A 15,078-nucleotide genomic window follows, 5' to 3' on the forward strand; every position below is an offset into this window, starting at 1 on the left:
ACCAAGCTTATCCATAGGGTAAGTATTTAACAAAAGCTCTTTTCAGAGCTCAATGTCGCTGTTCCCCTTGGCGGCTGTCACCCCCCCCCGACATATGTTTCGTGGGTCGAGGGACACAGCACGCCAGGGATGGCCTCATTAATCCCCCACTATGCGCCAGCTGCGCCCTCCTTTTTTGAAGGAGTGAAAGCAGCGTTGGGCATTTTTAGGGAGGATATTCCTCTTGAGGATGTGCTATCAGTGTTAGTCTCAGCTTCTGAGGCATCATCTGAAGGCGCTGACTCAGGAGATGACAGGGCTATTGGGGAAGAAATGAATATTCTATTGGAACAATTCATTACACTGACCCAGATGTTTAACACCCCTTTTCCTTCAGGAAATTGTGAGGTCATTACATCCCTGGATGATGACGCCACAGCCGCTCTGTACTCTGAATTCTCAGGTCTCATTGAGTGGGCTGCTAAACAGCGGGAGATTAAGCTGCCCCCCATTCCCTCCAACCCGGAAGTGGATATGAGGAAGGGCGGCCGTTACTCTCGCTACAGCTTGGCGTCAGACGGCGGCCTCCAGCAGCAAGGGAGCGGGCCTCGCCCCCCCCCTGCAGCGCCAGAGGTGCCGGCGAGAGAGGTCATTAAAGCGTCATCCTGGCATCACCCGAAGGGCGGCCAGAAGAGACGCCGTTTATGACAGGCGAGGGGGAGAGAACGGAAGACGGCGCAGCGCGTGCTGTGACCGAGCCCACTGTCCCCCCCCACCCTACCGTTGAGTGTATGGAGGAGAATGATTTTTGTTGATGTGTGTAATAAAGAGTTGGCTCTACTTGACACTGTCAAAAAAAGAGCCGCTTTTCCATAATACATCCGAGAGCGTTCGACCTTCCTCACTCTCGCTCTCTCTCTTACCACTATGAGTGCAGCTCAGCCCACCATGGTGCGTTGCTGAACGCACACATAAGGCAGGTATATAAAAGGTATTAAGTGTACCTTATAAAGACCTCACTTTACAGACTCCTAGGAGTGCTGTAGTGAGTGTCTCACATAGCAGGCTGCAGTCTCAGCCAGATAATGGCATGATGACACGACCGCTATTCGGGACGGCGCTCTGTCTCAGGCTAACGCCTCAGTCAGTGCAGTTCAGACCCGTGCTGCGTTCACGGAGGGCCTGATTACTACGGTTACGGGCGTAACCAACGTATCGGCGCCCCGTTTCTCTCAGAAACGCGCTGATAATAACCACATTGGGGATGGCGCACTATCACAGACTAAGGTCTCTGTTAGTACGACCCAGACCCATGCTGCGTTCAAGAAGGGCCCGATTACCACGGTCACGAAGGTGCCCAGTGTATCGGCGCCCCCCACCTTTTTCTGAACGCGCCCAGGCTCACCACACTGAGTGTAGTTCAGCCCACCAGAGGTGCAGAGCTGAACGCACACAGGAGGTGAAAGGAGGAATAATACCTAGACGCCGTCTTGGTTTATCTCAAAGAGACCTCACATTACAGACTCCAAGGAGTACTGTAGTGAGTGCCTCTCATAGCAGGCTGCAGTCTCAGTCAGGAGACATGATGACGCAGCCGCTAGTTGGGGATGGCACACTATCGCAGACTAAGGTCTCGGTTAGTGCGATTCAGACCCATGCTGCGTTCACGGAGGGCCCGATTACCACGGTGACGAAGGTTCCCAGTGTATCGGCGCCCCCACTTCTTTCTGAACGCGCTAATACTCACCACACTGAGCGTAGTTCAGCCCACCAGAGGTGCAGAGCTGAACGCACACAGGAGGTGAAGGGAGGAAAGATACCAAGACACCGTCTTGGCTTATCTCAAAGAGACCTCACATTACAGACCCCAAGGAGTACTGTAGTGAGTGTCTCTCATAGCAGGCTGCAGTCTCAGTCAGGAGACATGATGACGCAGCCGCTATTTGGGGATGGCCCACTATCGCAGACTAAGGTCTCGGTTAGTGCGATTCAGACCCATGCTGTGTTCACGGAGGGCCCGATTACCACGGTCACGAAGGTGCCCAGTGTATCGGCGCCCCCACTTTCCTCTGAACGCGCTAATACTCACCACACTGAGCGTGACTCAACCCACCAGAGGTGCAGAGTTGAACACACACAGAAGGTGAAGGGTAAAACGGTATCAAGGCGCCGCCTTGTGTTACCTCATAGAGACCTCATATTACAGACTTCGAGGAGTATTGTAGTGAGTGGCTCTAATAACGGTTTGCAGTCACCTACGATGACGCAATCGCTTGCTGGGGATGGTGCCCTGTCGCAGGCTGTGGCCTCGGTCAGTGCAATTCAGACCCACGTTGCGTTCACAGAGGACAGGAATACGACGGTTACAGGTTTAACTGACGTTTCTGCCCCCCCCCCTTTTGGTTCAGAACGCACTAATGTTTCCTCTCCCTTTCTTGGGAGGCCCGCCTTGGGCTGTTCCACCACCTCAGTGTTGGAGAACAGCGGCGGCAAGGGCCATAGAGGAATACAGGTCCTTCCTACTGGATGCACCACAGCTTCGTGCTCAGCCGCTTTCTCTGCATTGCTGGCAGTGGCGAAGAAGCTGCACCCTCTCACGCTGGCTAGAACAGACGTTGCAGAAGGGTTATGCTCTCCAATTCCACCGGACCCCACCCCCGTTCAGGGGAGTGGTGGAGACGGTGATGAAAACGCCAGACAAAGTGGCCACTCTGATGACAGAGATTACGGAATTTTTGGCGAAGGAGGCGGTGACAGTAGTTCCCCGGGAGCAAAGGAACAAAGGGCTATATTCGCCTTATTTCCTAGTGCCCAAAAAGACGGGGGGAGTGAGGCCGATTTTGGACTTACGCATTCTCAACGAGAGCATAACCAAACGGCCCTTCCGAATGCTAACGACAAAACGTCTGCTGGAATGTGTCCAGAGAGGGGACTTTTGTATGAGCATAGACCTAAAGGACGCGTACTTTCATGTGCCGGTTCAGCCGCGTCACAGGAAGTTTCTGCGGTTCGCCTTTCAAGGGGTGGCGTACGAATACACGAGGATGCCATTTGGGCACGCCCTGGCACCTCGCACATTTTCCAAGTGTGTGGAGGCGGCATTGGAACCGTTGCGTCATCAGGGAATACGGCTACTAGCCTACCTGGACGATCTACTGGTTCTCGCCCCGTCAGCAGAGCTGGCGATCACTCACACAACACAGACAGTGATGCATCTCACAAGTCTGGGGTTTGCTGTGAATTAGAAAAAGAGCGCGCCCTGGCCCACTCATCAGATTGTCTACCTGGGGATACAGCTAGACACTGTGAGGATGAGGGCTCGAATTTCGGACCAAGGGTAGCCTTGTTGCTAGCCCTGAGGAAGTGTCGTCCGAATCACACGGTGACGGCGCTGTCGATCATGTCACTTTTGGGTCTCATGTCGTCAGCCCACTCTGTGGTTCCGCTGGGACTCCTGCATATGCGCAGGATGCAGCGATGGTTCGCCCAACCAAGACTAGACCCATTGCGTCAACGTCATCGGTTGGTGGTGGTTCCCCTCTCGCTCAGTGCAGATCTGAACTATTGGAGAAACCCGCGTGTTCTCACGCACGGAGTCCCGATAGGAAAGGTGTCCTCTCACATCCCAGTATTCACGGATGCGTCCCTGACGGGATGGGGAGGGACATGTCAGACCCAAGCGATAGGAGGTGTGTGGCCTCAATCAAGTCGTCATATCAACCTCTTGGAGTTGGAAACGGTTCGACTGGTTCTGACCCACTTCGCGTCTACCCTTCGGGGTCGCGATGTGCTGGTCTGGTCAGACAACCGGACCACAGTAGCTCACTTAAATCGCCAGGGAGGAGTCAGGTCTCCTGCTCTCCATCGGGCGGCAGAGGAATTGTGGCTGTGGGCTCACGAGCACCTTCGCTCATTGAGAGCAGCACACATTCCGGGCTACTTGAACGTAGGAGCAGACCTCATGTCAAGAGGGGGTCCTCGAGACGACGAGTGGTGTCTGCATCCGGACATTGTTCTCCAGATTTGGGAACAATTTGGGAGAGCCGAGGTGGACCTATTCGCGTCTGTGGTTCTCTCTGAGGGAACAGGACGAACCGCCACTGGGAAGGGACGCCTTTGCGCACCAACCGTGGCCGAGAGTTCTCCTGTATGCATTCCCTCCGCTGTCCTGCATTCTCCCACTGCTAGCCAGGGTGAGGCTAGGGGGGCTGTCAGTGATACTGATAGCGCCCGATCGCCCGGGGGCTCCTTGGTTTGCGGAGATGAGTCAGATGTTGATTGCACCACCTTGGCCAATTCCACATCGACGGGACGCGTTGTCTCAGGCGGGAGGCACGATAGGGAAATTGCCCATAATCGGCCAACCACTGAAGGCCTGGCTGCTGAGAGGGACAGGCTAGAGCGCCGTGGGTTATCTGATGCAGTGATCAGGACCATACAGGGTTCACGTGCCAGTTCCACTTCTAAGATGTATGCCAGTAGATGGAACGTGTTTTCACGATGGTGTGTCACACAAGGTGTAGACCCCATGAGCTGTCAGGTGGAGAGTATTCTCTCTTTTCTACAGCTCATGTTTGATAAGCAAAAATCGCCTGCCACTATTAGGGTGTTTGCAGCAGCGATTTCAGGTTGTCATGAGGGGTTTGGCAGAGACAATGTCTTTAGCCACCCTCTAGTGAAACGCGGCGACTTAGGTCAACACCTAGAGTCACGCTTCCTCAGTGGGATTTGGCTTTGGTACTCGAAGCGCTATGTAAGTCGCCGTTCGAGCCAATTGAATCAAATACCCCTCAAGATGCTGTCTATTAAGACAGCACTGTTGCTCGCTTTGACTACAGCTAAGCGGGTTAGTGATTTGTGTGCTCTTTCGACGAGACCTGACTGCCTGGCCATCAATGGTGACCTGAGCAGAGCAGTGTTACGTCCTAACCCGGCATTTGTGCCGAAGGTTATTAAGAGTTCATATAGGTCACAGACCGTGGAGCTGTGGGCTTTTTCTCCTCCTCCTCATAGAGAGAGGAGTGAGGAAAAGCTCCATCGCCTGTGCCCGGTACGCGTTTGGGCGTGTTACGTCGAGCGCACAGCAGCGATTAGGTCATCGCCTCAGTTGTTTGTGTGTCACGGTGCGGCTGCACTAGGTAGACCACTTTCTAAACAGCGGTTGTCTCACTGGCTTTGTGAAGGCATTGAGACAGCTTATGAGGCAGCGGGGCGGCAATTGCCTCAGGGTATCAGAGCTCACTCCACTCGTGGAGTAGCGGCTTCTACTGCCCTTTTCAGAGGAACAGGGGTAGAGGATATCTGCAAAGCAGCATCATGGTCGACGCCGTCTCCATTTATCCGTTTCTATCTCTTAGATATGTCTTCTAACTCTCTGGCTCGATCTGTACTCAGCGTGGCTGAAGGGAGATCTTGAGCAAGAAAGAGAAGAGAAGTAGGACTGTGGACACAGGTTTCCATCAGGTCTGCTTTGGTTAGGAAGACGTGTTTTTGACAGATGTGTTTTCTAACTCTTTAGCTCTGTCTGTACTCAGCATAGCTGAAGGGAGATCTTGAGATAGGAAGAGAGAAAAAAGCAGGACTATGGACAAGGTTTCCATCAGGTCCGCTTTGGATAAGAAAACATATTTTGTGGCATGACTCCTGACTGACAGGTTCAGTACAGTAGAGGCATGCGTTGATTGACAGAATGTGAGGTCATCTATCTGCTTGTTCAGTTTAGTATGACCCGTGTTTTGTTCCTGCCCACTAATCTTTGGGATTCCATTGAGTGAGTGAGGCGGTCTACCGCGTTCACAATGTAGAGTGACACTTTGTGTCATTCCATTAGTGGTCGGTAGTGTTTTCACAGGATATTGAGGCACATCTATCTGCTAGTACAGAGTAGTATGGCTTCTATTCTGGTGATCTGCCCACTAGTCATTGGCATTGCCATTGGACTAGGTGGGGCGGGTCTTTAACCGATGACGCGGTATATTGTGACGCCCGTATGGGTTTTTAGTTGCAGTACTGCGGGACTTGGTCGCAGCCATTGCTAGGCCTGACCTTTTCGTTTCGATGGGAAGTGTTGGGCTCGGCAGGGAGTACATTTTGGAGCGCTACGCTCCGCCTTAAACCAATAGGAGCAGAGCTCCCCTATGGGGCGGAGCTCCACGATATAGAACGATTAGTTACCGGAGTGTAACTCCAGTTCTATGAGTGGAGCGGAGCCCCATAGGGGAGCTCTGCTCCTATTGGTTTACCCTCTGCCCTAAGGCAGCATCAGCCTGAGACAAAATTATGCACACACCTGCAGCCAATAGGAGTACAGGTGTCCCTATAAGAGGGGATGCCTCCCCTCAATCTGCCTCCCGAGATATTTATCTTCAGCGAGACTAGAGAGGGTCGGCAGGGCCTTAAGTCCTATGGGGCTCCGCTCCACTCATAGAACTGGAGTTACACTCCGGTAACTAATCGTTTTGTGGGGAAAATCTCATTCTGATTGGCTCGACCTGACTCCCCAGTGGGTGGGCCTATGCCCTCCCAGGCCCACCCATGGCAGCGCCCCTGCCCAGTCATGAAATCCATAGTTTAGGACCTAATGAATTTATTTCAAATTGCCTATTTTCCTTATATGAACTGTAACTCAGTAAAATCGTTGAAATTGTTGCGTTTATATTTTTGTTCAGTATATATCAACAGCCATATACAGTCAACCACTGGATACATACGTAAAAATGTATGACCGCATGACTGTAAGTTGCTTTGGATAAAAGCGCCTGCTAAATGGCATAATATTATTATATTATTATACAAATCACAGTTTTAAAGGAGCAATCTGGGATTCGAAAAAACAACAAAGCGGCCACCTCGTACCACTAGTTTTGGTTGACAGCTGAGGAATGGTGCTGGAGAAATGTAACCACTCTCAAATTCATAGACAGAGCTATTGATGGCTATATATATCATTCATTTATCATTCCAAAAATGGATTTACCAATCCCAGATTGTCCCTTTAAATAGAACACTAGATACACACATACATTCAACACCAAGACAGTGGACCAGTGGTTTACAAACACATGCTTTAATAGGTGCCATCATCTCATATATTAGACCAACATGGTGGGGGGAAGAAGACTACATGGGATTCATTTCTAAAGGTTATTATTATTATTATTATTATTATTAATTCAAGCCTAATATTACTTATTTATACAGATGTATAATATAATATACATAACCAACAATGTGCCTCCCTGGCAAAGCGGGAGAGATTGACATCAGACAAATGGAAAAATACGAAAATAATATATTTTATCATATTTTATTATGGTAATAATAATAATAAACAATGCATTGCATATTAGGCTTTTACAGAACAGCAAGTCTATAATATTGTGCAATGACCTTTGACCCTCAGCTCTGCGGAGATACACCTCTCCTCCCACCATCCTTTTTTCCTTCCGTCCCTCCCAACTACCCAATAGAAACCTTCCCCTCCCTACTACCCAATAGAAACCTTCCCCTCCCTACTACCCAATAGAAACCTTCCCCTCCCTACTACCCAATAGAAACCTTCCCCTCCCTACTACCCAATAGAAATCTTCCCCTCCCTACTACCCAATAGAAATCTTCCCCTCCCTACTACCCAATAGAAACCTTCCCCTCCCTACTACCCAATAGAAACCTTCCCCTCCCTACTACCCAATAGAAATCTTCCCCTCCCTACTACCCAATAGAAACCTTCCCCTCCCTACTACCCAATAGAAATCTTCCCCTCCCTACTACCCAATAGAAACCTTCCCCTCCCTACTACCCAATAGAAACCGAAGGAGGGAGTTTAGCACTGGTCCTAATAATTTCTACCAAAGTGTGCACTTCTTCACTTCCTTTCTTGGGTATAAAAGCAAATGAATGGTGTAACTCCCTCTAGTCTAGTCCATGCCTCCACCAGGAAGTGAAGGAGTGCACACTTCAGGAGAAGTAAAAGTATAGTATGAATCAGGACGGTGGCGAAGCCTCACAGATCTGTTATCGCTTAGCTTGGCCTGGCACTGCACAGATCTGTGATCGCTTAGCTTGGCCTGGCTGGTGGTGAGTAAAGTGCTGTGGTCAACAGACCGCTCAGGTCTGTGGTCATTTAAAAGGAGAATGGGAGTGTGTCTGTGGTCTGTGTGTCTGTCTGCGGCCCAAATGACACACTATTACCTATTTAGTACACTACTTTTAACCAGGGCCCTGATGTAATGCACTACATAGTTGATAAAGGTGCCATTTGGGACACAGACTCTGTGGTCACTGAACAAAAACAACAGTGTGAGGGGAGGAGTGGATCTGTGGTGGGAGAGGTAGGTGGGGTTCAAAACACGCATGTGGATGTGGAATGACACTACCAGATTAAGAGGCTGATGGATGTGGAATGACACTACCAGATTAAGAGGCTGATGGAGGTGGAATGACACTACAAGATTAAGAGGCTGATGGATGTGGAATGACACTACCAGATTAAGAGGCTGATGGAGTGGAATGACACTACCAGATTAAGAGGCTGATGGAGTGGAATGACACTACCAGATTAAGAGGCTGATGGATGTGGAATGACACTACCAGATTAAGAGGCTGATGGATGTGGAATGACACTACCAGATTAAGAGGCTGATGGATGTGGAATGACACTACCAGATTAAGAGGCTGATGGATGTGGAATGACACTACCAGATTAAGAGGCTGATGGATGTGGAATGACACTACCAGATTAAGAGGCTGATGGATGTGGAATGACACTACCAGATTAAGAGGCTGATGGATGTGGAATGACACTACCAGATTAAGAGGCTGATGGATGTGGAATGACACTACCAGATTAAGAGGCTGATGGATGTGGAATGACACTACCAGATTAAGAGGCTGATGGATGTGGAATGACACTACCAGATTAAGAGGCTGATGGATGTGGAATGACACTACAAGATTAAGAGGCTGATGGATGTGGAATGACACTACCAGATTAAGAGGCTGATGGATGTGGGAATGACACTACCAGATTAAGAGGCTGATGGATGTGGAATGACACTACCAGATTAAGAGGCTGATGGATGTGGAATGACACTACCAGATTAAGAGGCTGATGGATGTGGAATGACACTACCAGATTAAGAGGCTGATGGATGTGGAATGACACTACCAGATTAAGAGGCTGATGGATGTGGAATGACACTACCAGATTAAGAGGCTAATCCATTGGATTTCCCCCAGTCGGTCTTTTAGAGATTGAACTCTGAAAGTGAAATGAAAATAACGTGGAAATGTTACTGTAGCCAGTTTAACTGTTACATATTTCAGCCCAAAAAAAACACAATGGCTGGTTTCCCAGACACAGCACTGTTATTCACAAGTGTGGGATGTGCATATCACCCTCCTGAACTAAAAAGCTTGCTCAATGCAGGGAAGAATCTCCATTAGGTGTGGACTAGGCTTGATCTGTGTCCGGGAAACAGGCCCCAACTGTTAAGAAAGGTCATGGTTTCTGTTTAAAGTTTAGGATGTTACACAAAGAATGCTGTATGGATGTAGTCGATGTTCAAGCCTCTATAAGGGGTGTATTTGGGGGTAGGATCGTTTGAGCGGGAGGGGCTGAGATCCGTAGTCAGTACAATAGTGGAGTGGGTTGGTGGAAAAGGTTGTGTGAATGTGGTGGTCACAAAACAAATAAATACTAAGTGGGAGAGCTAAGGGACCAAGATGCATTGGACTGGTCCAATGTGTGTGGAGGGTGTGTGTGTGTGTGTGTGTGTGTGTGTGGCACCCGAAGAAGAAATGTGTGTGGAAGGTGTGTGTGTGTGTGGAGGGTGTGTGTGTGTGTGGAGGGTGTGTGTGTGTGTGTGTGTGTGTGTGTGTGGAGGGTGTGTGTGTGTGTGGAGGGTGTGTGTGTGGAGGGTGTGTGTGTGTGTGGAGGGTGTGTGTGTGTGTGGAGGGTGTGTGTGTGGAGGGTGTGTGTGTGTGTGTGTGTGTGTGGAGGGTGTGTGTGTGGAGGGTGTGTGTGTGTGTGGAGGGTGTGTGTGTGTGTGGAGGGTGTGTGTGTGGAGGGTGTGTGTGTGGAGGGTGTGTGTGTGTGTGGAGGGTGTGTGTGTGTGTGGAGGGTGTGTGTGTGTGTGGAGGGTGTGTGTGTGTGTGTGTGGAGGGTGTGTGTGTGTGTGTGTGTGGAGGGTGTGTGTGGAGGGTGTGTGTGGAGGGTGTGTGCTCATAGTGTTTCCCCCCTGTACACATTGTCTATATTGTGTGTTTGTTTACATCACAAAACATGGGTTGTTGTCACGTCTCTTTGCTACTATGCGAGCCGTTGTCATGACCACAGTTGTCATGGCTACCCGCCATAGATACGGTCCTGTCTTAAAAGTGGGCATAAGGCACACACACACACACACACACACACACACACACACACACACAACAAGCCACAGCGATTGGTCAGGACAAAGGAAGAAGAGGCGTCACAATCAAGTCAAGATATGGTGTTGTTTAGAGTATCACATTCTCACAAGCCTTCTCATTTTGGTTTCTTGTCCCCCCCCCCCTCTCTCTCTCTCTCTCTCTCTCTCTCTCCCTCTTTCATTCTTTGGCACTGGGAGGAATGTGAGGTGGGAGGGAGGGAGGGGTGAGGCGTCCCTGTTGTCTCTCTCTCGTTCTCTCTGTCTATTTGGAGAGCTTGCTGATGACTCTGATCAGCGCTCCGTTCTCATCTTTCAGCCGCTGGTTGTCAGCTCTCAGGTCACCTAGCACCTAGAGGAAGAACGTTGGTTATTGGGTTGAAAGCTGACATTGGACATGTCCCAAATAGCACCCTATTCCCTATATAGTGCACTACTTTTGACCAGGACCCAAAAGTGGTGCATTATATTGTAGGGAATGGGGTGCCATTTGGGACGCAGTATTGAATTTAGTTGTTTGTGTTGAAAAGTGACAATTGTTACAATTCCTGTGTAAAAGAAACACAATCGAATGTACTATAATCAGACGGATCATCGTTCCATTTTCATGCAGCTTAGTTTGGTTAACACCTACTTGAGCTCAGGTATGTCTACAATAGAAACTGAGAGTTAAGTTACATGGTAAAAGGAGGAGGTGGTAGAAGAGAGGAGGTGGTAGAAGAGAGGAGGTGGTAAAAGGAGGAGGTGGTAGAAGAGAGGAGGTGGTAGAAGAGAGGAGGTGGTAGAAGAGAGGAGATGGTAAAAGAGAGGAGGTGGTAGAAGAGAGGAGGTGGTAGAAGAGAGGAGGTGGTAAAAGGAGGAGGTGGTAGAAGAGAGGAGGTGGTAAAAGAGAGGAGGTGGTAGAAGAGAGGAGATGGTAAAAGAGAGGAGGTGGTAGAAGAGAGGAGGTGGTAGAAGAGAGGAGGTGGTAGAAGAGAGGAGGTGGTAGAAGAGAGGAGGTGGTAGAAGAGAGGAGGTGGTAGAAGAGAGGAGGTGGTAGAAGAGAGGAGGTGGTAGAAGAGAGGAGGTGGTAGAAGAGAGGAGGTGGTAAAAGGAGGAGGTGGTAGAAGAGAGGAGGTGGTAGAAGGGAGGAGGTGGTAGAGAGGTGGTGGTAGAGAGGTGGTGGTAGAAGAGAGGAGGTGGTAGAAGAGAGGATGTGGTAGAAGAGAGGATGTGGTAGAGAGGTGGTGGTAGAGAGGAGGTGGTAGAAGAGAGGAGGTGGTAGAAGAGAGGAGGTGGTAGAAGAGAGGAGGTGGTAGTAGTGAGGTGGTAGAAGAGAGGAGGTGGTAGAAGAGAGGAGGTGGTAGAAGAGAGGAGGTGGTAGAAGAGAGGAGATGGTAGAAGAGAGGAGGTGGTAAAAGAGAGGAGGTGGTAGAAGAGAGGAGATGGTAAAAAAGAGGAGGTGGTAGAAGAGAGGAAGTGGTAGAAGAGAGGAAGTGGTAGAAGAGAGGAGGTGGTAAAAGAGAGGAGGTGGTAGAAGAGAGGAGGTGGTAGAAGAGAGGAGGTGGTAAAAGAGAGGAGGTGGTAGAAGAGAGGAGGTGGTAAAAGAGAGGAGGTGGTAGAAGAGAGGAGGTGGTAGAAGAGAGGAGGTGGTAAAAGAGAGGAGGTGGTAAAAGAGAGGAGGTGGTAGAAAGAGAGGAGGTGGTAAAAGAGAGGAGGTGGTAGAAGAGAGGAGGTGGTAGAAGAGAGGAGGTGGTAGAAGAGAGGAGGTGGTAGAAGAGAGGAGGTGGTAGAAGAGAGGAGGTGGTAGAAGAGAGGAGGTGGTAGAAGAGAGGAGGTGGTAGAGAGGTGGTGGTAGAGAGGTGGTAGAAGAGAGGAGGTGAGAAGAGAGGAGGTGGTAGAAGAGAGGAGGTGGTAGAAGAGAGGAGGTGGTAGAAGAGAGGAGGTGGTAGAAGAGAGGAGGTGGTAGAAGAGAGGAGGTGGTAGAAGAGAGGAGGTGGTAGAAGAGAGGAGGTGGTAGAAGGGAGGAGGTGGTAGAAGAGAGGAGGTGGTAGAAGAGAGGTGGTGGTAGAGAGGTGGTAGTAGAAGAGAGGAGGTGGTAGAGAGGTGGTAGTAGAGAGGTGGTAGTAGAAGAGAGGAGGTAGTAGAAGAGAGGAGGTGGTAGAAGAGAGGAGGTGGTAGAAGAGAGGAGGTGGGAAAAGGAGGAGGTGGTAGAAGAGAGGTGGTAGAAGAGAGGAGGTGGTAGAAGTGAGGTGGTAGAAGAGAGGAGGTGGTAGAAGAGAGGAGGTGGTAGAAGAGAGGTGGTGGTAGAGAGGTGGTAGTAGAAGAGAGGAGGTGGTAGAGAGGTGGTAGTAGAGAGGTGAAAGTAGAGAGGTGGTAGTAGAAGAGAGGTGGTAGTAGAAGAGAGGAGGTGGTAGAAGAGAGGAGGTGGTAGAAGAGAGGAGGTGGGAAAAGGAGGAGGTGGTAGAAGAGAGGAGGTGGTAGAAGAGAGGTGGTGGTAGAAGAGAGGAGGTGGTAGAAGAGAGGAGGTGATAGAGAGGTGGTGGTAGAGAGGTGGTAGAAGAGAGGAGGTGGTAGAAGTGAGGAGGTGGTAGAAGAGAGGAGGTGGTAGAAGAGAGGAGGTGGTAGAAGGGAGGTGGTAGAAGAGAGGAGGTGGTAGAAGAGAGGAGGTGGTAGAAGAGAGGAGGTGGTAGAAGAGAGGAGGTGGTAAAAGGAGGAGGTGGTAGAAGAGAGGAGGTGGTAAAAGAGAGGAGGTGGTAGAAGAGAGGAGATGGTAAAAGGAGGAGGTGGTAGAAGAGAGGAGGTGGTAAAAGAGAGGAGGTGGTAGAAGAGAGGAGGTGGTAGAAGAGAGGAGGTGGTAAAAGGAGGAGGTGGTAGAAGAGAGGAGGTGGTAGAAGAGAGGAGGTGGTAGAGAGGTGGTGGTAGAGAGGTGGTAGAAGAGAGGAGGTGGTAGAAGAGAGGAGGTGGTAGAAGAGAGGAGGTGGTAGAAGTGAGGAGGTGGTAGAAGAGAGGAGGTGGTAGAAGAGAGGAGGTGGTAGAAGAGAGGAGGTGGTAGAAGAGAGGAGATGGTAGAAGAGAGGAGGTGGTAGAAGAGAGGAGGTGGTAGAAGAGAGGAGGTGGTAGAAGGGAGGAGGTGGTAGAAGTGAGGTGGTAGAAGAGAGGAGGTGGTAGAAGAGAGGTGGTGGTAGAAGAGAGGAGGTGGTAGAAGAGAGGAGGTGGTAGAAGAGAGGAGGTGGTAAGGTGGTAAAAGATAGGAGGTGGTAAAAGAGAGGAGGTGGTAAAATAAAGGAGGTGGTAGAAGAGAGGAGGTGGTAGAAGAGAGGAGGTGGTAGAAGAGAGGTGGTGGTAGAGAGGTGGTAGAAGAGAGGAGGTGGTAGAAGAGAGGAGGTGGTAGAAGAGAGGAGGTGGTAGAAGAGAGGAGGTAGTAGAAGAGAGGAGGTGGTAGAAGAGAGGAGGTGGTAGAAGAGAGGAGGTGGTAGAGAGGGGGTAGTAGAGAGGTGGTAGTAGAAGAGAGGAGGTAGTAGAAGAGAGGAGGTGGTAGAAGAGAGGAGGTGGTAGAAGAGAGGAGGTGGTAGAAGAGAGGAGGTGGTAGAAGAGAGGAGGTGGTAGAGAGGTGGTGGTAGAGAGGTGGTAGAAGTGAGGAGGTGGTAGAAGAGAGGTGGTGGTAGAAGGGAGGAGGTGGTAGAAGTGAGGTGGTAGAAGAGAGGAGGTGGTAAAAGAGAGGTGGTGGTAGAAGAGAGGAGGTGGTAGAAGAGAGGTGGTGGTAGAAGAGAGGAGGTGGTAAAAGAGAGGAGGTGGTAAAAGAGAGGAGGTGGTAGAAGAGAGGAGGTGGTAGAAGAGAGGAGGTGGTAGAAGAGAGGAGGTGGTAGAAGAGAGGAGGTGAAAGAAGAGAGGAGGTGGTAGAAGAGAGGAGGTGGTAGAATAGAGGAGGTGGTAGAAGAGAGGAGGTGGTAGAAGAGAGGAGGTGGTTGAAGAGAGGAGGTGGTTGAAGAGAGGAGGTGGTAGAAGAGAGGAGGTGGTAGAAGAGAGTAGGTGGTAGAAGAGAGGAGGTGGTAGAAGAGAGGAGGTGGTAGAAGAGAGGAGGTGGTAGAAGAGAGGAGAACAGGAGGATGGAGTGTTACTCTGACATTGCCCATTCTGATATTTATTTATTTTTTACTTTTTGGATTATGTGCGTATTGTTATTGTATTGCTAGGTATTACAGCACTTCTGGAGCTAGAAAACACAAGTATATCACTACACCTGAGATAACATCTGCAAATCTGGGTACGCGACTAATAAACTTTGATTTGTTGTGGTGAAAAGATGCATCGAAGAGAGGAGGGGATTAGAGAGATAGAATAAATCTGAGCGAGAGAGAGAGAGAGAGGAGGTCATTGGATAGCAGCACCAGTGACCCACACACCCTGGACCTGGATTCACAAAGCGGTTCAGTAGTAGGAGTGCTGATCTAATGAATAGGAGAGAGGGCCTGATCCTAGATCGGCACACTATTCCCCATTTAGTGCACTACTTTTGACCAGGGCCCATAGAGATTTGATCAAAAGTAGTGCACTAAACAGGGAATAGTGTACATTTGGGATGCAGCCGTTGTGAATATGAGCCCTGATAAACAAGTACGCTGTCCTGAGAACATGTCTTAGTGAAAAGTCAATGGATGATATAGTGGTACTGACTATATACAACACTGGTCTCATCTGGAACTAAACT

General features: G+C 49.8%; 1 protein-coding gene across 1 annotated transcript in view; it reads right to left on the reverse strand.

The window, feature by feature from the left end:
* Positions 1-10,528: 10,528 nt before the first annotated feature.
* Positions 10,529-15,078, reverse strand: part of zmp:0000001167 (protein phosphatase 1 regulatory subunit 12A) — a 51,311-nt gene continuing 46,761 nt past the window's right edge. The window contains exon 23 of the mRNA XM_041848723.2: positions 10,529-10,740. Within this exon, the coding sequence (XP_041704657.2) occupies positions 10,654-10,740 (87 nt within the window). The 3' untranslated portion in view covers positions 10,529-10,653. The remainder of the gene's footprint in view (positions 10,741-15,078) is intronic.

This window comes from Coregonus clupeaformis, chromosome 26 (assembly GCF_020615455.1).
Source record: "Coregonus clupeaformis isolate EN_2021a chromosome 26, ASM2061545v1, whole genome shotgun sequence".
NCBI classification, from domain to species: Eukaryota; Metazoa; Chordata; class Actinopteri; order Salmoniformes; family Salmonidae; genus Coregonus; species Coregonus clupeaformis.